At 37.7% G+C, this 24,214-nt stretch overlaps 1 protein-coding gene across 2 annotated transcripts in view; it reads left to right on the top strand.

Moving 5' to 3' along the window:
* The window catches only part of CSMD2 (CUB and Sushi multiple domains 2), a 642,692-nt gene that overhangs the window by 401,524 nt on the left and 216,954 nt on the right, over positions 1-24,214 (top strand). Inside the window, exon 13 of one of the 2 annotated variants that reach the window (XM_087970515.1) lies at positions 4,129-4,311. The exons of the other annotated variant lie outside the window; for it this stretch is intronic. Coding sequence (XP_087826641.1) covers positions 4,129-4,311 — 183 coding nt within the window. The remainder of the gene's footprint in view (positions 1-4,128; positions 4,312-24,214) is intronic. 2 annotated transcript variants of the gene reach the window in all.

Raw genomic sequence — 24,214 nt, 5'->3', positions numbered from 1 at the left:
ATTGTAGGAAAAAAAAACTAGTGCAGTATGTACAATTGGTACATCCCAAGGGAATAACTGTAGGTAGAGATTAATTTCTTCCCAATTCATCTTTGAAAATCATACAATATCATGCCATACATTCTCTATCTGCCTGTTTCATTCATTCATTCATTCATTCATTCATTCATTCATTCATTCATTCATTCATTCTATATAGCTGTCAATCGCATCTCAGTGACTGGGTAACTCACAATAATTAAAGCAATAGCTAAATCAAAAAACAAAAAAAACACCACAAATTAATTTAAAAAGCCTACAAATCCTCAATAACACATTAAAAACAGAAAAATCAACCTCAGTGTTCAGTCAGTGCCTCATCCTCACAGGCATTGAAGCAGCTCTCCACTATCAGCTGGCCTCCAAGCACGATGGCAGTGCCATGTTTTCAAAGCTTTCCCAAAAGCTGGTTGGTTTGATGTTCCAAAGGGCAGATTCCATGGCAGAAAAGGTTCTCTTCTTCCCTCAACATGTCTCCCCTGCCAGACATGATGAGATTGTAACAAGGGAGAAGCGATCTCTCAAATATCCTGATCCCATGGTATGTAGGGCTTTACAGTTCCTTACCAGCAACTTGAACTGAACCTAGAACTATACTGGTAGCCAGTGCAACTGACAAACCAGAGATGTAAAGTGTGCTGATTGAGGAGCAGGCTTAGCTCCCTGTGCTACTGTATTTTGCATGAGCTGCAGCTTCCACACGCTCTTCAAGGGAAGCTCCATGTAAACCATATTACAGCAATCCATTTGTAATGAATCTGGGGTGGAAATGATTGAGAGGAGGTACAAATGGTGCACAATATGAAGCTTAACCAAAGGCCCTCCAGGCTAGAGCTGCCACCTGCTCTTTGAACAGAAGTTGTGACTCATGAGTCTCAACCAAGACAATATCGAATGAAAGAAATTAATTTTGGGCAGAAATGTAATCTGAGAAATCCTCTCAGACATGACTAGTTCTCATGAAGACAAAGGGAGCAGAGGGAAAGCATGTTAAGATTTGCAGGATTCTATTGTTATAACCTGAAAAAGTGATAGAATCTTACTTGTCTTTGGTTTCCAAGTTTGGCCTGCCTTGGAAAACTGGCATCAATGTTTTCACCTGGTGGGATCTATGGATGGATAGAATTCACATGGTTGTGATCTAATCCAAGGGTCTTCAAACTTGGCAAGTTTAAGAACTTGTGGACTTCAACTCCAGAATTCCTGAGCTAACATGACTGGAGGAGGAGTGAGGGTTGAGCTAAATGCTGCGCTGTGGATTTGCACGACGTCTAATCTATCAAGAGCCCCTGCTTCACTCCCTCATTCCAGGTAGCAGTTAGAGCCTCAATCAGACCATGAAGCAGACCATTAGGAAACTCCAAAATCCTTCTGGAACCTGTCAGGGTGACTTGTTCCTTGGGAGGTTCTGATTGAATTAGGTCCCATCTCTTTCTGGTGAGAAATGTCAACATAAAACCTCAATGGCTACCAGGGAGTTAACTGGCTGTGACAAAGGAGTAACAGAAAACTCACCCAATTCCAGATCTGAATGAAGTCCAGTTCCAGTGTATTATCACATCTGTGGTCGATGGCTGTCATGTAGCCATGAACTCCTGAATTAGCCCAAATGCCACTCTCAGAAAAGAGAACTTGAAGTCTCCTAGAATCATAAACCTTGGCAACTCCACCACCAGTTTGGTTACGCAATCAAGACGCTCAGGCAGGGAAGTTCCCATACACCAATTACCCAAGTATGTTAAAAATATTAACTTTATTTCTAGTTTAATCTACAGGTAGGCACTAAAATAAAGTTGTGGGTGAGCATTCAAAAGGGCTGTGTTTCTTCCATAATAGCACCTGGGACATTTCAACTATGACTTTTAATCATAGTAATGTTTTCATATAACATGTTACATTAGAAGCAAGTAGATCACAATATGCTCAATAAGAGCCTTCTGTCAGAATGACGCTATTTTAGCAAAATAAAGGATTTCTCACACTCCACCGCCCCCACCCCACACCACCCCGGTCATTTTTGTCATTGCCATCTCTGTGCCTGGCTTCTTTGGCAAAAGCATTGTCTCTTTTCTGGATTCAGTTAAATTTTATTTAGGGGGAAAGGGGGGAAAGGCCTATTCCCAGCCAGCTTGTATCCAAATAAGTAATGGATCACTTCAAATCTTCAATAACTGAACATTTCTCTTTAAAGAAGATATTTCAAAAGAAATTTTAAGAAGAGAGAGTTAAGATTAGGGGTGGGATTCAAATTTCTTAACAACCGGTTCTGTGGGCATGGCCTAATTTGTGGGTGTGGCTTGGTGGTCATGTGACTGGCTGGGCGTGGCTTGTATGTAAATATATATGTAAAGATTGAATTTTTTTTATTTTAAAAAAAGAGCAACCTTTACCCCAAAGCAGGCAAAGCAGGCAGGCAGATTGAGCTGCTTGCAGAATCACAGCTTCACTCCCAGATCTACCTTTCTGCAATCTGCTGCCTGAGTCTGCACTGAAAAATAGAAGCTTCAATCCTAAGGCAGGTTCAGCTCTGCTCTCAGGCCACTTCTCCCTCCCCTAACCCCCTGAATAGCCACCCCTGACTGGGCCTCAGGGAAGCCTCCTGGGTGGGGTGGGGTGGGTGGGGAGGGGAGGGGAGGGGAGAGGCCAGCCAGTGGTGAGATTTGCCAGTTCTCTAAACTGGTCGGAACTGGTAAAATCCCACCCCTGGTTAAGATTGTTCACACTAGTTTTCTTAAATTACAAAAAGCCAACTGGATAATGAAAAAATGGCCAGAGTGACTGCAGAGTATGATTTTTTAAGAGGCAATGTTTTATGTGTGACACAAGGAGAGCTTTGGATGCATCATCTGAAAGAAACCCTTGAGAGAATCGCTGCTCTATTTGTCTCTTCAGCCTATCCCAGATACTGTAGCAGTGCTCACATTTCCTTCTTGTCCATGTTTATCATGATTAAGGGTAAGCGTGGGTCTTCACAGGGCATGGTTAAAAAAATATATGTCAAGATAGCTGTCACAATAATGCAATGGAAACTCCATCAATTTTTATGTGTACTGCAAACTTTTATTTAAAAAAAAACCACAGGTGGAACTGTGATGGCGTTGTTTGGGCCACAGTCTTGACTTTTTGACCATACCCAGCAGACATCCCTCATGAGAGGCATCTGCAGTATTTGGATCTGAAATGGGAAAAGTGCTTCAGGACCAACATATACACCTTTACTCTACCTGTCTCTATGCCCTTGACATTCCCTGAATTGAAGCATACATTGTTTGGGAATTTTGTAGTTACCATGCAAGTTCAGGAAAAGGAGTGCCTTCTTTAAGATGGTGTTGACAGGTACAGCAGGTGCACCTGTACCAGGTCAGTAGCACTTCTCCCACTTTTGATGCTGATATTCATTCCTTGGCTGAATGAACCCCAAGAACACAACGTTCTAAGGCATAATTCAATGTTAGGCAAAGCCAAAATGTTTGGCTTTGAGCCACACCCTAGAATAAAATCCAAGCACATTGCATTTTATCAATGCCATGGATTAACTCCTCAACCTGGCAATCAAAGAAGAACAGAAGGGAAATATTCATATCATTTCAGTGATTCACATGACAGTTTTGAAAAGCTTTATCTTTAGGGGAGATTTGGTACATTTGTCTTTCTTCTTTTTTTTCCTTCAACATCTTGAAGTCTATAAACTTAAAAAGAAGAAGAATGACAGGAAAAGAGTCTTTTGTGACATCTGATTTTTTAAATCTGTTTCTTCTATTTCTAACTCCATTTATGGACTAATTTCCCAGGAATTGCCTGCAAGAGCAAAGGAAAAATATAGTCTAAGTAGAGAATGTGTCCAGGAGCTGGAAGGGTCATACACTGGTCCTTCTGACTTCTTCTGCTGTGACATTAGAAGTTTTCCCAAAGCATTATGAAAGCAAACAAGCCTGACCTATATTTTATGATGAGTGTGTGTGTGTGTGTGTGTGTGTGCTTATGGAAAGAATTGCTATGATAGCAAGAGTAAAATGCCAGATAAAAAATTGCATGCAGAGATTTCCTTTATGTTCCCTACTTTCATATCTTTATTTGTGTTTCGTCTAGAAATTGACCAGGGAAGCTGTGGAGATCCCGGATTGCTCGCGTATGGCAAGAGAGAAGGGTCAACATTTCGCCATGGAGACTCATTGACATTTGAATGCCAGCCTGCATTTGAACTGAAGGGGAAGAAAACAATCACTTGTCAAAAAAGTAGCCAGTGGTCTTCTCAGAAACCAGTCTGTATTTGTAAGTCAGAGGGAAAGAATGTTCTTTCCCATTTAACAAGGGATGTGTCAGAAGCTATCAAATGAACAGATTGACAGGTTGGGTGCAATGGAGATGGGAAGAAAAGTAAACCAAACCTAGCGGCTCCATAACCAGGATAGCTTTGAACACTTATAGATGGTTTGGAAGGATCTTGTGCTTCCAAGGATTAACTTAAATTCGGGCATAGAAAAGGAAGTACCAGCTACTTGATTGGGGAGGCTCTGGTTACAAACTCATTCATCCAGTTGTAGTTGGCAAGCAGAGAGATCGCTGGCAGTCCAAAAGCTATTGATCTTCAGAGGTAGCTACCATTCTTTGGACCTTTCCTCCAAAGCTCCCACATTCTCCATTAGATAGGTTTAGTAATTAAGAGATACTCAGTTCTGGGGTTTAAGAGGTAACTTCCTCAACTAATTTTATTTCTATAATGCCCTTCTTCCTATAGTAGCCCAGGAAAGAAAATAAGAACAATTGTAGACCTTGACTAAACCCAATTTGATCCTTTTCCAAATTCTAAACTACAAAGAATACTTTGAGTTTCAGCGACTAAAACCATCTTAAAAACACACTCATGGATGGATTATAGACTTAAATAACTGGTGGAAAATCCCTTCTAAAATTACTTAAGAAGTCCTTCTTAGGTGAGAGAGCACTAGGGAAATAAAGTTAATCCAGTACCTATGTCTGTCTGATGGATGCTCAAGATAGCCTGCAGGCAAGACCTCAAAGAATAATCTGAGAATCCAGACAGAAAGCTGGGTGGCTGGCTGCCTGCCTGCTTCCCTCTCTCAATAAACTGTTTATTTCTGCTTATCATATTTTCCATTTAGTGGTTAATTGGCTCCTTTCATCCCCATTCTGATGCAAAAAGGCAATTATCACTAAGTTAAAAAAAATGCAAAGGTACAGTATAATAGGCAAAAGAGATTCTCTTCTCGTATTCTCTTTTTATCTGCTCTGCTTCTGGAGAGCTTCCTGATTCTCAGCAGGGACAGTCTTGCTTCTGTCTGAATGCTTCTCACATCAAAATGTCATCTGCAGCCATGGTGCGATTGCTTGGGCTATAACTGTGATGGTGAACCTATGGCATGCATGCCAGAGGTGGCGCGCAGAGCCCTCTCAGTGGGCACGTGCACCATCGCCAACTGCTCTTTGGGTTTCTGGTGTGCCAGCCAGCTGGTCTTCAAGGGTGCCAGAGCACTGGAAAATGGCCAAAAACCAGGCCAGTTTCCAGGTTGTTTTCCGGGCCATTTTCAGGACATTTTGGGGGGAGTTTTTGGTGCAAAAATGAGCCCCAAAATGGCCTGAAAATGGCCAAAGAACCCAGGCTGTTTTCAGGCTGTTTTTCATGCTATTTTCGGTTTGAAAAACAGCCTGAAAATGGCCCCAACAATGGCCAAAAAACAGTCATGTACACACCAACCAGCTGGTCTTCAGTTTTCCAGCACTCCAGTACTTGCATATGCATGTGGATGCACACATGTTTCGGTTTGGGCACTCAGTGCCGAAAAGGTTTGTCATCACTGGTCTAAAGGGTCACCTATTGGAGAAAAACAACATCTGCCTCTTCTGGATTTAAGAATGCTCACCTAGTTTTAAGATTTGCAAATATTGTACAACCGACAAAGAAAGTCTGGAACAATTTTAGTTTGCTATGCATTATATCCCATGCAGGTTTTTCCTCTCTGTGATGCTATACAATACTTGTAGATTGGTAGCTGGGTATGACTCCTATGCATTCCTCTCCCAGCGTACTAGCCCTACACATGTATTCAAATTATTCCTATGAAAACTAAAAGTGGAAATATGGGGAAGGAGACTTCCCAACATCTCTATCCTTTATTGGGTTGAAGAGTCAGATCGAATGTAGTTCCCAGCTTTTTCTTTCATTGCATCTTTATTTATTTTTTTACTAAAAGCCTTTACACATCCTCATGTGACAGGGATTGGCAATACAGTACAGGTAATTCTGACTTCCTAGGGCCAGAAATTCAGTCATAAATCATTGCAGTAAAGGTGACTGGACAGGTTTTTTTTCCAATACAGGTAGTCCTCGACTTACAACCACAATTGAGCCCAGAAATTATGTTGCTAAGTGACAAATTTGTTAAATAGGTTTTGCCCAAACACAGTTATTAAGTGAATCTGGTTTCCCCATTGACTTTGTTTGTTAGAAGGTTGTAAAAGATGATCACATCATCCTGGGACTCTGCAAAGTGGTAAAAATATTGTAAATTATGGTCACATGGCTATGGGATGCTGCACCCGGTCATAAAAACAAGCCCGATGCCAACACTTGAAATGTCACATGACGGCTGGGGGGAGGGGTGCCTGATGTGGGAGACCAAGGCTATAGTTCCCCTTTATTCATGGAGGGTAGCTTCATGCAGACCACATGGAACTATAGGCCAGAGCCCTGAATTGTATGGTCAATTCAGGTGGAGAAAACTAGATCAAAACAGTAAAGTCAAACAGATGGAACCAGAAGCTAATATACTATAGGTAGAGTTACACAGTAGGGTTGGACAGTTTATGGCTGAACCTGTTGTGGGAACCAACCAGGCATTTTGTCTTAGCAGGTTTACTGAATCCTGCAGTACTCCACGCTGACCTATTTTGAATGTACAAAGGTGGAGATGTGCTAGATTCTTGTAATTAAGAGTATTGATCTCTCTCTCTCTTTATGAAAACCTGTTGTTTTTTTTAGAGTAACCAGTAACAGCCCAAATATCTTATGCTATCTAATGGTTCAGAACTTGATTCTACAAATGAGGCTTCAGTAGAGGAAAGATCCATTAGAAGGTCTGATAAAAATGTATCTGTCTTTGTGTTCATATACAAACTGGTCACATTAATATTCTGCTTCTGTTTCTACAGCTTATAAGTGGAAACTGCAGAGTGTCACATCAACACCCAAGTAAATTGTTCAGGCTTACTTGTAGACTTGTAACTGTGATTGAATATAGATGAGGATCAAACAGTAGATACATGTTGAATTGGAATGGTAAAAAAGATATAAAAAGGAACTGGAACTTTGCATGTTCAAACTATAAGGACTGGCATGAATTTTGAAATGGAGGTGCATACCTTATAGAACACCCATATTGTATGTTTAATGTGCCTATGTCTTAGAACAACACCTGTTTCATTTAAATGGTGTGAGAGCCATTTTGGTATAATTCAGGCTAGTTTTGCAATTACATAAGTTGGTTGTTGGTTTAGAAACATTACCTGTGATGCTGTTGTCAAGTTCTTTAAGATAGGGATGGGTAACCATATTTTATCAAGTGAGGCATCTATTCTGCATTACTCTGTTAGATTTGGCTTTGGAACTAAAAGCAAGAAATAGGTGAGACTGAATGAAATGGTATTGTAAAATAGGTTTCTCAATAAGGTTAGTGTGGCTGCTTGAACATGTAACCATAAAATGGAAATCATTTCATCAACTTTTGTAAGAAAGATGTTGTATACAGGATGGGTGTTGGGAAGAAAGATCCATAGTCCCAGCAGATCAAAATGGCAGGTGGCTGGAGCTCTGCTTTATTTCTGGGTCCTGAATGATAGCATCAAAGGGATTCACAAGAGAAAGTAATGTGTACCAAAAGTAGCAGGGTCTCCCTCCCCATCTCTTTTCATGTCATTCTCAATTCTCAGCTGAAATGCAACACTTGAAAGGAAACATGGGTGAAAGGGGTCTTACAGTTCATAAAATCTTTTTGGCTGAAAAAAAAACATATCTCAAACAAAGTTATGGATAAGTGGGGTGGCTGCCTGAGGATTTGATTCATCAATGCTTGACCATTAAGCTCTAGTAGGGTCCTGGAAGTTTCATTTTCTTCAAGATGCATACTCTCAAACATCCAATGAGTAGCAATTGTCTGAAAATTAATATTATCTTTGTGTGGATGAATTACTTCTCTGTGTCAGAGAAGCACATTGCTGCAATAGGTTATCTGTACTGAAGTATGTGAGAAATTGAAACAATCAAAAGACTGTACTGTGGTGGTAAAACAGGTCTGTTTGAGTTAAGTGTGATTGTTTTCAAGTGTAAGGTTACATTTATCTGACTCACTCAGACTTTGTTATTATTTTGTTAGCAATTTGTTTGAAAATGAGCATCTCATTTATGTGCATCTAAAGAAGGAAATAACACTTTTCAATTTGAAATAGGAGAATTATGTTTTGGTTATGGATGTCTGGGTTTTTCTGTTCTCCACATAATGTGTCTTAAAGATGTACTGTATGTTATGTTCTTTATAATTTAATAATTCAGTTTTCTCCATGAGAACATGTTTTTTCATTAAAATTCATGAGATACACCCCAGGTTACTCTATCATATTTCTTGACAACATTTGAGTAACTACACTAAACTTGTGGTCTATCCCATCATTTGATGACAGGAAAGAACACTTTTTGTGATAACAATTATGCCAATCATGATGTAAATATCATACTAAGTAATATACTTGCTTCATTTTTGGCCTTAACTTGTGTCCTGAATCATGTTTAAGGAAAATGGAGCTTTGTGTATTTCTCCAGAAATTGTAAAGAAGATGGAGAAGAAGATATGCAGCAGAAAAGTACAGTTGGCCCTTGACTTACAACCATAATTGAGCCCACAATTTCGGTCATAAGTTGCCATGGTCATAAAGAAGGTCAACATGTATCCATGCCAATTTTATGATCTTTTTTTTTGCAGCTGTTGTAAAGTGAATGTGTCCATTGTAAATTGAATGCTGTGGTCATTAAATGAACATTGCAGTTGTTAAGCAAACCCATAGTTGGCTATGAGGTGGTTTTGGCTAAAAATTAAAAGTAAATGCCAGTTTCTGGCAAAAAACATTGTAAAGCATGGTAACATGACTACAGGGCGCTGCACATGACTGCCAATGCAGGCTGGTTGCTGAATGCCCAACATGTAGTCACATGACTGTACAGGCGAAATCCGGACATCAGAATTTCAAATCTGGATCATAAATCCCATTTTCTGAGCCTGCAATAACTTCAAAGGGTTGCAAAGTAACTGGTTGTAAATCAAGGCTATTTAAACTAGTGTCTCTCCTCATAGTGTCTCTTCTCAGGGGACCCCAGTTTATTTACTGTTTATTCCTACACTTGTTCATTTATTTTGCTGTTTGATTCTTTGAACTAACCCAAAATGGCTGCCACAGCAGCATACTATGAGTTAAAGCTCAGGAGAACTAAATATAAAACAAACATATGCACTGCACACAGCATTATGCACTTGAACTGTACTTGTCTACTTCTATATTTCCTTAAATTTTAGGTTCAATGATGCAGGGAGACGGTGCAGAGTAATAAAAGAGTCAGGATGGGCCAGTTTCCTTTCCCAAATTTGCAGTTGACAAGTAATTTCATTGAAGGCTCCCAACTTTGAAATATACAGCTGGTTATTAGACTTGAAGGGAGACAGGAAATACCCAATGTACAATCTTGATTGCATGATTTCCTAGTCTAAAGCTGTGTCTTCACACTAAATCAAGAAACAATAATCCACTTTTCTGTTCTAGCTGGTTGTGCAGATGTAACTCTATCATTAGTTATGGTTCAATATATCATGCCAACCAGATATATCCTTGGCAAGAATGTCATATAAGTTAAATGGTGCTGCATTTATTGTGTTAAAGCTCAGACATTTAAAATGTGTGCTACATGTTACAAAAAAAGGTGGGTTTTGACTGTGCAGATGTAGCCACCACCTTAATTTTTTAAAACATGTGGAATTCCCATTGATACTTCTGGTGCCCACCCCAATATATAGATACCAAGGGGGTGGAGGAATGTTGGTTCAGTGAATTTCAGGTAAACATGTTGCTCCAATACAAGGTAGATTTTCTGCAGCATGCCTGGACTGTGTTGCATTCATTCAAAAATAAGTGGAACTAGTTTTCCCCAAACAGCAAGTAACTTGGCTGATCTTTGAGCCAACTCAGATCAGGTATTCTGCCTTTCTCAATAAACTGAGCATCTTTTTTCTCCTGACCCCTTCCTTCTCATTGATCCCTGCTCTCCAGCTCAACTTCTGTTTCCCTTCAGTTTAAATATATGCAGCCAAATTTAATCTGTGGGGAAATCACCAGCAGTATTTTCTTTTAGAGCATTGCTTTGCTTTGGGCATTCTTTACATGGAATTTGTTCCTGAAGAAAGGAAGTGGCATGTTATTTTTCTCTCCCTGAAAAATGTACCAACTTGCAAAGACTAAATGTCTGGATATTTAATTGTCAATTGCTCTACTTGAAATGTAGTTTATTAAAGTTTTCTCATAGCACCTGTTTATCCATAACATAAGCAAAAGATATATTTGGAGGTCCAGTTTTGTACTGATTGTTACTCACATTCTTATAATTCAAAGGGTGTCTGAAGGATGGGGAGTTAAACAGTCAAAATGTTAGCTATGCTCATGCAATCAAAACTCCTGTTTTATATGAGTGGTGCAAATTAAAAAAAGATCAGAGTTTCAGTTTTTATGATTGTGGCTGCCCTTTTGATGCTCTTCTCTAAACACCCTTGTTTTAATGTTATTCATCTTGCTTTTAAGATGTGTATTGATTGATTTCCAAGCTACTGGCAATACAGTTAGAAATGTTATATGTGAATATGAGAACATTTGATGATTGAGAATGGTTTGGAATTTGGGAGGAATACCACTTAAGAAATAAAAGGTTTGAATGAAAGCTTTAGTGAAGTAAAATAGTAGTTTGCTATACATGAAGTTCCTCATTTTCATCACTACTACTTCTTTGGAATGATGCTCAGTCATCCAGGTCAAGGTTATCACAAAGGTGCTTTTTCAAAAGGCAACTGAACTTTGTTTGTTTTTCCTTGAAGATGTTTTGCTTCTCATCCAAGAAGCTTATTTAGTTCCAAGAAGCTTCTTAGAAGAACTAAAGAAGCTTCTTGGATGAGAAGCAAAACTTCTTCAAGGAAAACAAACAAATATCCAGTTACCTTTAAAAAAACACCTCTGGGTCTTCTTGGGGGCAGTTATTCATTATGTAATACACATCTGTATCATATAAAGAGAGAGACTCCATTTGATATTATGGGGTAATATTTTATGTTTAACTTTGTTAAGGGTTTTGTACCAGGGTTGCAGCATTGGTCATGGCTTTGCATTGAGACATCTTTCTATGATCCGTGAATTTTTCAAGAGGGTGGCTTAGGATTGTTTTAACTGTACCATGAGAAATGAAGAATTGAACCATACTACAAAAGTGTCACAGTAGAATTTGGTAGCAAAAAACAAAACACTAAACTATGAAATTTGATTGGCATTAGAATCTTGCTAAAAAGTCATTAAATCTTATTCACAAACTCTGCAAAGAGAATGGACATTAAAGCGATATCTTGAGATGCATAATTTATAGCCTGTCATTTAATATTTAAAATCTGTCAGACATTCATATATGACTTTCATTTTTGCTAAGATTTTAAGAAGCTCAGTTGGTATAAAAACATCTCTTTTTTAATTCTGGAATACTTTAGGAATGCTAGTGGATTTTCAAGAGGCCTACAATTTAGCATTGTGGAACAGCTTACATTGTGGTTCCAGATGATGACAAGGCAATCTCACAGCAATTGCCCTTCTCAAATCTGGAGGGAGGAAAAAAATATGTAATTATGGAGGTTCCAGACACATTCTGCTGCTGCGGTGATTGATTACAAGGCATAACTGTTCTTGCTAATTACTTACATTTGCATAGTTATACTTAACCTATCATTCATTCTGCTGCCAAGATTCAGATGTTTTAATGATCTGGAATTTTATCAGATAGAAGGGCTGAGTTCATGAAGATAGACAGGGAAGTTTGTGATGCAGGTAAGGGAGAACCGGGAGAAATAATTAAATGCTAGGCAAAGGATGACTTTTAAATTCTTCTGTATCCAAGCGGGCTGGAAACTTCATGGCTTCCCTTTTTTAATTTAGAAACTGGTTTCTAAACTATTATGGTTTGTAAGATTCCTTCTGTACGTGTATCTATAGTACAATATTTTTTTGTTTTATGGCACTGAACTATATCTCTGTTTTTACAAAATGCTTTCTCTTCCAATATGAAAATGTATTTGTTTTATTGCCCCTGCTAGTGTGCTTCTGTTGATAACTTAATTAAGGCTTAGATTGGCCTGTTTTCCCCTTGGTCTTTGCTAGTTAGGATGGTGTATTTTGATTTGCTGTGATTTCATACTACATTTATGAAATGTATTTTCCATCCCATACTTTTGTTTCAGTTTGATTTGATTTTCTTTCTTTTCCTTTATTTCTTTTTCTTCCTTTTTTTTTTTTTTACTTAAAAGGCAGAATATCAGTGTTTTTTTTTTTAAAATATACTTCAGAACATACAAAGTAGAGATATTTTTTATCTGGTGAGATCCCATTTACTTTAAGATCAATTTGGCACACAGTATGTGGAGTTTCTTTTCAAGGAAAATAAAATTTCAGATACATTCTCAGTGATGGCATATACTAGTCTTGAACAGCCTTCCTTCACATAGGATTCCTTATTTTTATGGATTAACTGCTTATCCTGTTTTCCAAGTTCACTAGGCCAGAAACTGAACAAAAGCCAGGATTTTCTTTATATAAGTTAAAATGATGATTTAGAAAATTCCAAACATTATGATTGCTTTGTTATTAAATCAAGCATGATGTGTTTCTGGATCATGTTGTACTGGTTGTGGTGAGGGGCAGTTAACAATGATGCAAACAGTTTGGTTAAGTTATTGAAATTAACCAGAACAATGTCATGTAGCACGTCATTCACTATGACTGAGTAAAGAGATTTGGTTTGTTCCCTATGAATAAAGTTTGTGATTATTCCCTCTTGCTGAGATATCCATTATTATAAGTGACCAAGTAGTACATGTTTCTATTCTATGTCCTTTTCCTTGGCTTTCACACAAATACAGAAGACTTGATGTAGGAAGTCATCTCCACTACTTCCCTGCTCCAGGGAAGTGACTGGGTTGAAGCTTTGGGAAGCAGGCTTATTTGTTACTGGCTTCTGTGCTGTCATAGCCAGCCAGTTGTCCCTAGTTCTACTTGTTAATAAGCCACCTAGAGTGCTTATATAAGCAGAAGATAGGATATAAATAACGTTAGAAAATCGGTTTTGTTTAATTCATTGGTGCAGAATTGTGATTCATTGCTGATTGGTCTGTGTAAATTTTTTTAAACCTTATTTATGGAAAAAGATTGTGTAAGATGCTGAATCTATTTCAATTGGAGAGACATGTAAGCCCAATAAGTAAATGAATCAATAAGTTGGTCTGAAAAATTACAAATAGTATAATAAAATAAACAGGCATTTGCAGATCTCTTTTGATAAGATGCTTAAACTTGCAGAAATGTGGTGACATATCATAACCTGAAAACTTGTGCAGGAATGTCAGCTGAATATAATTAAAATCAAGGTAGAATTGATATGCCCGACAATGATTTTGATTTCAGGGGATATTTTGTGTGTGTGTGTGTGTGTGTGTGTGTGTGTGTGTGTGCATGTGCAATGTGTTTATGCATATATGTCATCATCTCTGTGTTGTTGCACCATGTTAGTCTGCAGTTTTTGAGACCTTCCATTCCAGCACTTAGTACAGTAAGGTTTTCATCAGGCATCTTCATAACCCTACTTCAACTTCATATGTCAATTCATTTTATTTTAAACAGCCCAAATAATTTTATGCTGCTGTTGAAGTTTCATATCCCTGATAATCCTTTAGATAGGCCTTTTGGGCACCCAAAATAATTTATTTCTCATACTATAATTTTTTACTTTTTAAAACACAATGATTTTTTTCCTTGTTAATCTCATAATGACTTGATTATACCTGTTGAATTATCCATTTCTCTCCCCATCATAAATTGGCTGGTATTTAAGAGCATTGTATTTTGAACACAGTGGCTGCATCTCCTTTCAGGATTATAAAATTCAGACTGTGATCAATAGTTTCTCCTCACTATGTTTCCAGAATTGCGCTATAATTTTCTTTTAGCTGTGATGACTTTTTCATAGAGGTCAAATTAACTTTTAAATTGGTCATTACCTTCCACCCCCACCCCGCCATTCTCCCACTTCCTTTCTTCCTGCAGTGCACTTTGTCAAATCAAGCCCTAGAACAGCAGTTGGGAAAAATGAAAGATAGTGGATAAATGCTTTGTTTTGAAGTAAGAGGCTGGCTTGGAGGTGGTTTAGCAACCGAACCAAAATAATTTAATCCTGCTACCCCATTCCTGCTTAAAAAACATAAGAAAAGTTAAAATACTTGTTTGTTGGAATTCGTTGTTCGAGTGTATTTCTATGCAACAACTACAGTAGTATTCAGCCAGTAATGGCAGTATTTACAAGTTTGGATCTATGGCATATACTCTATGCTCTTTTGTTGTAAGTGGAATTTCCTGTTACAGTTAAATAGTTGAGCAGTAAAGCACATGGTGACTGTACTCTTTGTTTGCTCTGTGGTGTTTTATGTAAAACAGAATTTCTAACATTGTTACAGCAGCTTTTCTCAATCAAATAGCCTAAAAAAGATATAGTATTGGTTTATAATGCCTGGAAGTCTCAACCTTCTTAAATAGGGCAAGTTTGCTATCACATCATGGAAAGATGCATTAAAGCAGTCTCCCCCAATTTAGCATCCTCCCAGGTGTTATGGATACTAAAAGATCTAATGGAAGTTGTAGTCTGACATGTCTGGAATTGTTCAACTAGAAAAGATGTTTTCCTGATCAGATCTGATTATCTGTAAAGATAATCTGATTATCTGTTTTTAAGATTGAGTGATATAAAGGTAAGGAGAAACTATAGAAAATCACCAGCCAGAAAGTAGTCCATAAAATCCCAGCTTGATTTGGAAACTTCTATCAAGGTTCCAGGTGACAGGGAGACATGGGTTTCTCTGGACAAAGAGATTCATTCAGCATACAAGATTTCTAAATGTTTTATTTTTCATATCTGTTGTTTTATTTATGGTTCCTCCTACACTGGCCTTGAATTTCCATTGTTTTTATTGCTGAATCTGAAGCTGTTATAAAGAACACTTGGATAACCTTAGTGCTTGATTGTTTTATGCAGCCAGGCTTCCCTCAGACCATTATTTGAACTCAAGTCTTGCAGAAAGGAACTCAAGGAGACAACTCTTATTGAGATTAAAATGAAGGAAACCAGCAACTGCAGGCTAAGATTCAAAGTACAGATTTAGTAGGCCCAAGATTAAAGCCTTATGTATCATTACTTGCCTGTGTGCCACATGGGATGAGACTTGCTCATTTTCCACAGAAGTGTAACATACAAAAGCTTAGACAACCTGGCTAGGATTACAAACACTTTCTAAGTGAACCAAAGCTTACAAAACTTATATAAAGTGAAATGCAACATATTTTTTGTAAATCTGAATGCATACTAGATGCAGTTGTTTGTACATTTTGTCAATAGAATGTTCATGAGCTCTTTAGGGTGTCTTATAAAAAAAATTAGATTATTTTGATCCACTTGTGTCAGCTTTTAGAATATACTGTATATATCACCATCAGGCCTTGTTCCTCAACTCTTCCACTGATACATTCTAAGTATTGAATTTGTTAGTGCTTTATCTGTATGATAGTCTTGGATTTACAAAAGGGAAAGTCTTCCGCTCTGTTTAAGCAAAAGGGTTTTCATTTTCTCTCATCATTTAATACTATTCGCTGATGATGTAGAGCTGTTCAATACCACAGACAATACTGCTACCCTTCAAAAAGATCTTGACTATGTATCAGAATGGTCAAACAAATGGCAACTTCAAATCTCAACAAAGAAATGCTCTGTCTTACATATTGGCAAAAAAAATCAGAAAATAAAATACAAGCTGAATAGTCAAGATCTTGTTGATGACCCAAGCTCTGTAAAGGACCTTGGAGTACTCACCTCTAAAGATCTAAGTGCTAGAGCCCACTGCAACTACATAGCCAAAAAGGCATTAAGAGTTGTTAACCTAATCCTACGTAGCTTTTTCTCTGGTAATATCACACTACTAACTAGAGCATACAAAACATTTGCTAGACCAATACTCGAATACAGCTCATCAGTCTGGAACCCACATTACGTATCTGATATTAGCACAATTGAGAAAGTCCAGAAATATTTCACAAGAAGAGTTCTCCACTCCTCTACTCGTTGTAGAATACCTTATGCCACCAGACTTGAAATTCTAGAACTAGAAAACTTTGAATTACGCCGTCTTCGGTCAGATTTAAGTATGGTATATAAAATCATACATTGCAATGTCCTACCTGTCAATGAATACTTCAGCTTCAACCATAACAACACAAGAGCACACAATAGATACAAACTCAAGGTTAACTGCTCCAAACTTGATTTCAGGAAATACGACTTCAGTAACAGAGTGGTCAATGTCTGGAATACTCTACCTCGACTCTGTGGTTTCTTCCCCAAACCCCAAAAACTTTAACCGTAGACTGTCTACTATTGACCTCACCCCTTTCCTAAGAGGTCTGTAGGGGGCGTGCATAAACGCACCAACGTGCCTACCGTCCCTGTCCTATTGTTTCTTTGATTTTTTTTTATTTTTCTTATATGTACCCATTTCATGTATTCATAACTATGTATACACTTATACTTATTATCTTGTAAACAATTGACAAATAAATAAATAAATAAATAAATAAATAAATAAAAAAAAATATTAAATTTATTTTTGGGAGGGTACTTTACTGCCAATCAAATACTCTTTTTGCCATTTTGGACAGGAAGCCAACTAATATTTCCAAGTCCAAGTGGAAGCATGGAGAGCATAATGTTCATTAAGGAGATTTAGAATACTTTTTTTTTTTTTTTTTTGCAATTCCTCTATCATGTGATTCATTACTATCTGAAGCACCACAGTCATGGGTAGGAGGACCCATGAATTATTGTCCTCAAATCCACTATCTCCTTCCTATTCCTCTTTGTTGCCATGTCTCAGTTGTGATAAAGGCTCACTGCTATTACTGCCAAAATGTGGACGGCTTGCTGTAATCTCTTACTTTTTTCCAGTAGTTCAATACTCAGGGCTTGGATGTCTTGTATGGATCCAAACCATGTATTTAAGGGGAAAATGGCTGAAAACCTTTTTATCATAAGGCAGTAGGCCAGACTATTAGTGGCTAATTGCTTAAATCTGCTAAAGACAGCTGGGCTGAGGAACAACAAACTGCTGTAAAGACCAGGGACGAAGAACCTTGGAAATTGCTGATGCATCCTGAATAAACTGTTCAATGCTTAAAATAAAAGCATAGGTATAGGAGTATAGGTTACCAGAATTTGACTGACTGGGTTGCTAGAGGCTGACTAATTACAGAAGATATCAACAAGACTACTCTATAAATCCCCTGCCTATCTCAAAAGTATGGGCAAAAGCTTGTATTCTTCCCCTAGGCAGTATCACAGAAAAGCTTGGCTCAAAGTGAAGACTTGGTCTCTACTCATTAAGAGGATCTGGTGTTATTTCCCCACCCCCATTCCTTGTATTTCTGACATTAATACTGTTCAAACTTGAAAGGGATCATTTGCTCAGTCTGTCAATTTGCTTCCTATCAAAGTTCTGAATAATAGGAAAAAAAGGATCAGCTTCTGTTCGACAATTTTGTTGTTAAGGGTTGTTAGCTGCTCAGATATCAGAATCACAGTTTATGTAGTAAGAGGAGTAAGTCTGGTCAGCAAAACTCAAATCAGTTTATATGGGAGGGGGAGCATAATTTTAACACAGCAACCTGGGAGAAGGAGCATTATTAATTAAAGTCTCTGTCAGATTTTTATCAGAGTTATTTGCATCTTCTTTACATGCCTAGTTCCCATTAGCCTGTCAAAGTTGCTTAGTACAGCATGTATGTTATTTATTTGGAGATTGTTTAGAACATTTCCCTTGGTTGGGATGCCTGTAGGAAGCATCAAATCTTCCAATTTCTGCTTTTTTGAACTCCTAGCTTTTCTTTGGTGCCCAGAGGGGTTCCTACAAGAACTTTTAAGTTCCTGGTTTGTTTGATTTGAGTAAGAAGTTTCTCAAAGATGTGCCTACCTAGGTAGATAGTCTGGGACACAGAAAAAAATATTTTCTACCGTAGAACTTATTGAAATAACATTACTGTTTTGCCATCATTTTCCATCTCCTACTCAGTCAATTGGATAAGACACCTTAGTTATCTTGCATAGCATACATGCATCTTTATTTACGATCAAAGATCAAACACAAATTTGTCACACACTGTTAACTCTAATGAGAGCCCATTCCATCTAAGGCATCATGCTGAATAATCTGTTGTCACATTTTCTCAGCAGCTGTCTTCTTTAACACAATCACATAGGACAGGAAAGGCTACAAGCAAGAGTAGAATTTTTAAATGGATGTATTTATCATACAGATTTTTATATCCCCCAATCGCCATAACTCTTGGTGGGTTACATCAAATTCACAATGTAAAATTGAAATATTGCACCTTAAAAATAGGCATCCCCATGAGTTACACAACTCTATGTGTTTTCAGTCCTGACGTTTTCTTTAAAAATCTGTCTTTGCTATGTAAGGGAAGGCCACTGTAATGGAAGCAAAAGGTTTTCTTTAGATCAGATAGGAAACGTTTGAGCCATAGGTAAATAGCTGGAGCATCGTCACATACACTGCCCCAATTCCCAAACCCCAAAAACTTTAACCTTAGACTGTCTACTATTGACCTCACCCCTTTCCTAAGAGGTCTGTAGGGGGCGTGCATAAGCGCACCAACGTGCCTACTGTCCCTGTCCTATTGTTTCTCTTATTCTTCTTTTATTTTTCTTATATGTACCCATTTCATGTATTCACAACTATGTATACACTTATACTTATCTTGTAAACAATTGGCAAATCAAATAAATAAATAAATAAATAAATTGTATCATTAGATCCTTATAGAAATCCAGTTCCACAGGACTCTCTCAGGAAATAGTTCTAAGTCTCTTTTAGAGTTAAAAAAAAAAGAATTGGCTAAATAAAAACATTATGGGGCAGCATCTATTTCTGAGTTTATAGATTAATTTTATATTGTCAAACTTCAGAAATGCATTCCTTTGTTTGGCCTTTGTTTAACCACCAAATTCTTCTTGTTGTTGTTTTGTTTTCACATGATGCAACGGTGGTGAAATGATTTAAGTATGTTTCCGTAATTCATTGATATATGGCACTACATCCAGAGCAGTCTTTTAAGGAAATATGTATTCTCAATGGCATATGAGTGTGAGGTTCTTTTATCTTACCTGACCTTATTCTGGACTTAAAATCATCATCTTGCTGAAGTCTATAATATTTATTTTATTCATGCACGTATCATGCATTCTTGCATAAATCATTCCCCTTAATTTTCTTATCATCTAACTGCTGTATTAATTATTTTGCTTTTTTCCTACTTTCTGGCTTTCTTTCCCATTTTGGCCCTTCCAGGAACAACAATAGCTAAAGCTATAATTTATAGTTAATAAGTATAAAAAACTATAGATGGCTCTAGCTTGAGATTTCTATCTTCTACCATACATTTTTTCCTTGGGTGTCTTCTGATTCAGCACCACCAACCATCAATTCACTCCAATCATAACTGGATTGAATACCCATCTGTTGTACATCTGTTTTTAGGTTGACAGCTAATTTTCAAGGATTGAAGCATTGAGGTATATAAATTGTTTATTCCTTTCTAAGGACTGCTAAATTTTAAATTAACTGTGGGTGGTTCCTTGAGCTTCAGGAAAAATTTACCACAGCAAAGTAAAACTGTAGGTTAAACTCCCATTGGGACTCTATTAATCTTGTTAAGTTTGGTTCCTTTGATTTTTGACTTGAAAAAGAAATGGCCCACCAGATAAACTGCTGAAATAATATGGAATAATTTCTTAAATGAATCTCTCTATTTGCAGATGCAAACTGTTGACCAAATCTGTTTGTTATGCACGTTCCCAAGAGTAGTTTGTTTGGCCAGCACTATAAGGAAAACTGTAGCTTTTTCTTAATATATACAAATTACTAACCATGGTTTCTCTTATTTTTAAATTGTTTCATTAAATTCTCTTAAATTGTTTCATTTATCACAATTGTGCTAGAGGCATCTTCAGAAGGGAGGAGTGTCATAAAAAGTTGAGAGAAAGTCGTGTCCACCTCTTGACTTGTTTGACCCTTCCAACAGATACATTTTTCATACACATACTGTAATTATTTCATTTTTCAATTACAATATTCAGAAGTAGATTACTCTGCACCATGATTCACATTGAGAGTACTACAATTGTAGAATATAAATGAATGGGGGAAAAAAAGAATTAAATTTCCCAATGAGTCCTCTCTTCCCATTTGGTGACCAAAGTATTTGAGCTTCAGCATCTGTCCTTGTAAAGAACAGTCTGGGTTGATTTCCTTTAGGAACATACTTGCATACAGAAACATAAAACAAAACTGGGTAGGTGGTGGAAATCTTTACACTACCTCCTTCCCTCAGTCCATTCAAATTAAAAACTCCTTTGGACAACCCAACTTACTCCTCATCACCCTAATTAAAACAAACACACAGCATTTAAAGTGAAGCCAATAGAACTTTGTCAGCCTCTGTTTAGCCGCTAAAAGATAAAATGCAGCTATTAGGTCCTTTGGCAAGGAGAAAATACAAGCAAAGACATGACAAATAGGCCCAGTTCATTACAGTTATATGATTAAGAAAGCGCATCTTGAGCACCATTATATTCCCACTTGTTAATTAGCATGAAATGTCTGCTGTGGGCTGTAGATGATGGACAAGGACCAGGAGGAGGCAGGCAAAATGTGGAAGGCAACTGTTTGCAGGTGGAGTAAGCCAGCCTAGCTGTAAATGGATTGGACATCCAGGAAATGGGTCCAATTAAACATCCTCTTTGCTATGGGAAGCCAATGGAGCTCATCAGCCGCAGTATGGTAAAAGCTCCCTCTGGACTGTTGAGCAGGCTCCATAGTGGCAGGTGTGCTCTAAACATTTTTTTTAAATTGCCTTTACTTTCCCACCATCTGGCTTCACACCTCGTTAGCTGAAGCTGCTAGTCCCACTCCTAATGATGGCATAATGGCAGAGGATGGGGAGTGGTTCTGCCTGAAGTCGGCATGGAGGTGCATATCAGGAGCTGAAATACAGTTGTTTTCTTTGCTGCTCTCTGAGCAGTAGATTCCTTGCACTCTGCTCAGGGAATGCAGTGGAGACTTCTCAGGCCTCGCGTGGTTCGTGTCTAACCATCCATGCCTGCTATCGGCAGAATGTTGGAACCACTTTTGGGAATGGGAGGGGGGACATGATAGAGGCGTATAAAATTATCATGGCAAGTCCAAGGGAGATATATAATTTGGCTTCAGCCCATAGCAGCTGTTTGGAATTAGGCCCAGGAGGACTGGGGGAAAGGGTGAGCAATGCAGAAAGCTCAGCCACTTGATGAGCAGAAGGGATAACTTTATATTTTAAAATAGCCAGAAATTCTGAGGAAGAGACAAGGAGGAGGAGAAAAAGAGTTTGCAGTTTGGGGAAATTGAACAGTCGGGAGGAACGTGTAGCTTCCATATTCTAGAAATGGATACTTGACATATTAGAAGAAGGGCTCTATTCTCTTTTCCCATAGTGAGCAGAGATTGGTGCAGAAATTCTGTGTTTGAGCCTCTGGTAAAGGATGTTCACACAAGGCAACTGTGGACAGAGATGGATAGGAAGCAGACTTTCCCCCTATCTGTTATAACACCAAATCCAATGATATTCAGTTAAATTGAATATCAAACCAAACCAAATAAATTGTACCTTTACCCAAGATGCGCTGGTATTCTACAATTCAGCATCCCAAAGGGTGGAGGTGATTTTACAAGAAATTTAAAATAAAAACATGGAAATTGCATTTGTTTTCCTTTGTTACAATATAATTCAATTGCAGGGGATTTATTTATATAAGATTTAAAATATACCCTCATTTTCTTCCTTGGAGAATATCCAAGATGGTTGGAGAGCAGAAATAGGAACTGTGGTGACTTTAAATTGTTCCTCAATACAGTAACAGGAAAACAGAATTGGAAGGGACCTTGGAGGTCTTCTAATCCAACCCCCTGGTCAAAGGAAGAGATCCCATTCCAGAGAAATGGATGTCCAATCTCTTCTGAAAAACCTCCAGTGATGGAAAACCACAGCTTCTGGAGGCAAGTTGTTCCACTGATTAATCATTCTCACTGTCAGGCAATTTGTTCTCAAATTCACAAGATTTTGGAAATGTCAATATGAACTTAGGAATTTTAGTCCTTTTCCGTACAGTCTCGTGTTTCAGCTCTCTGACTCTAAACTTATTCTCACAGTTATTCTAAATTTTCAAAATGCTCAGAAAAGGATCTGGGGCTACTATTAGCATGATAGCAGAAGTTATGCCTTTCCGCTTGATCTCTTGGGTGGTCTTATTCTCATTAGCCTCCATGCCTTCCCCTTGCATCTTCCCCTGTTATCTTACAGTTCTGCCATGAAGGTCGTGAGAAGTATGGCACTGATTTTGGTTAAGCTTTCTTTACCTAGTGCTCTCGCTGGTTTGCTTTATGTTGTAGTCCATTTGAGTTTGCCATTTTTTTTTACAGATTAGAGCTCCTATATAAACTTGGTTGTTTCCTTGAGGACATTTCATTACCTAGCTAGGTAACATCATCAGTGTGGTGGTGGTGGTGGTGGCTGTGGTGATGAAGATGATACCTAGTTGGAAAATGAAACATCTTCAAGCAAGCAACTGAGCTTGGAGAATACCAAGAACTCCATAATTCAACTCTACAGATTTTTTTTCTGTTGTTCTATCTAATTTGTCTCTTCTCTCTGATTGGAATGATAAATGGGGTGAACCTGTTATCTAATTATCCACTGGATATCTTGGACCATTTACTCTTTGTTCTAAGTTTCTATAATTGGACAAAACTTGTTTGGTCTACAATTCAACAAATCTTATGGAATAATCTTCGCCACCACCTGAAGTTCAGATATCTTATTGGCTTTCTGAAAGACTTGATGATCTATATCCCCCCTCCTCCCAAGTATGGGGAAGGTATGGGTGCTTTAATTGGGCTTTATAAATTATTGGTCACTGAAAGTTAGGTTTGTCAAGGTAAGTGAATGCTTCTATAAATTTGTTTAATTAATAATATAAATATAGGTTTATATTGATGTGGCTTGTGGTTGTTATACAAACTGAAATGCTGTCTTCTGATTTTCATATTTCTCTGGTAGGTGGCATGCCATTCAATGCTCAAAATATTGGAATAAAAAAACAAGCATTGTAGAAATTGCATACAACATGGTATACTATATGTTAGAGAAATTCATTTAGAAAAAATAGAGACATATTGAGGAAGACAGTTGCAAAAATGTTTATGTAGTGTTTTGTTTTTTTAAATAATTCCAAATGCTTAAAGGTATAAATATAAAATATACTTGTGCTTAGAAGTTAATGTTATAGAAACAAAACAAATTTACCTCTCTCTCTTCATAGCAACTGTTATTTTAGAGGACCGTGTCATGTCTTAATGAAAATTATTACATTGGTTCCAGATTATGGTATAGATTTTATTTTCACATGAGTACCAGATACTCCTTTTAGTATTATCCATAGCCTCCCTCTTTCTCCCTCCCTCCCTCCCTCTCTCTCTCTTTCTCTCTTTCACCCCTCCTCTTTTTCCTCATTTACTAACTGCTGTAATGCTATGGGGAGGATTGCACATATATCATCAACATTGTTTTGGGGAACAAACCTTTGAACTGAGACCTTAACTTTCTCAAATGTGCAGCTATGGTCTCCATTTGCATTGGTCTCCATTTGGATGTGGCCTTCAGTTTGTACTAC

This window comes from Notechis scutatus, chromosome 8 (assembly GCF_049901735.1).
Source record: "Notechis scutatus isolate UNSWTSFEM ecotype Mainland chromosome 8, rNotScu1.2, whole genome shotgun sequence".
In the NCBI taxonomy this organism is placed as follows: Eukaryota; Metazoa; Chordata; class Lepidosauria; order Squamata; family Elapidae; genus Notechis; species Notechis scutatus.
The sequence above is the reverse complement of the archived record's forward strand: the minus strand, read 5'-3'. Positions and strand labels throughout refer to the sequence as shown.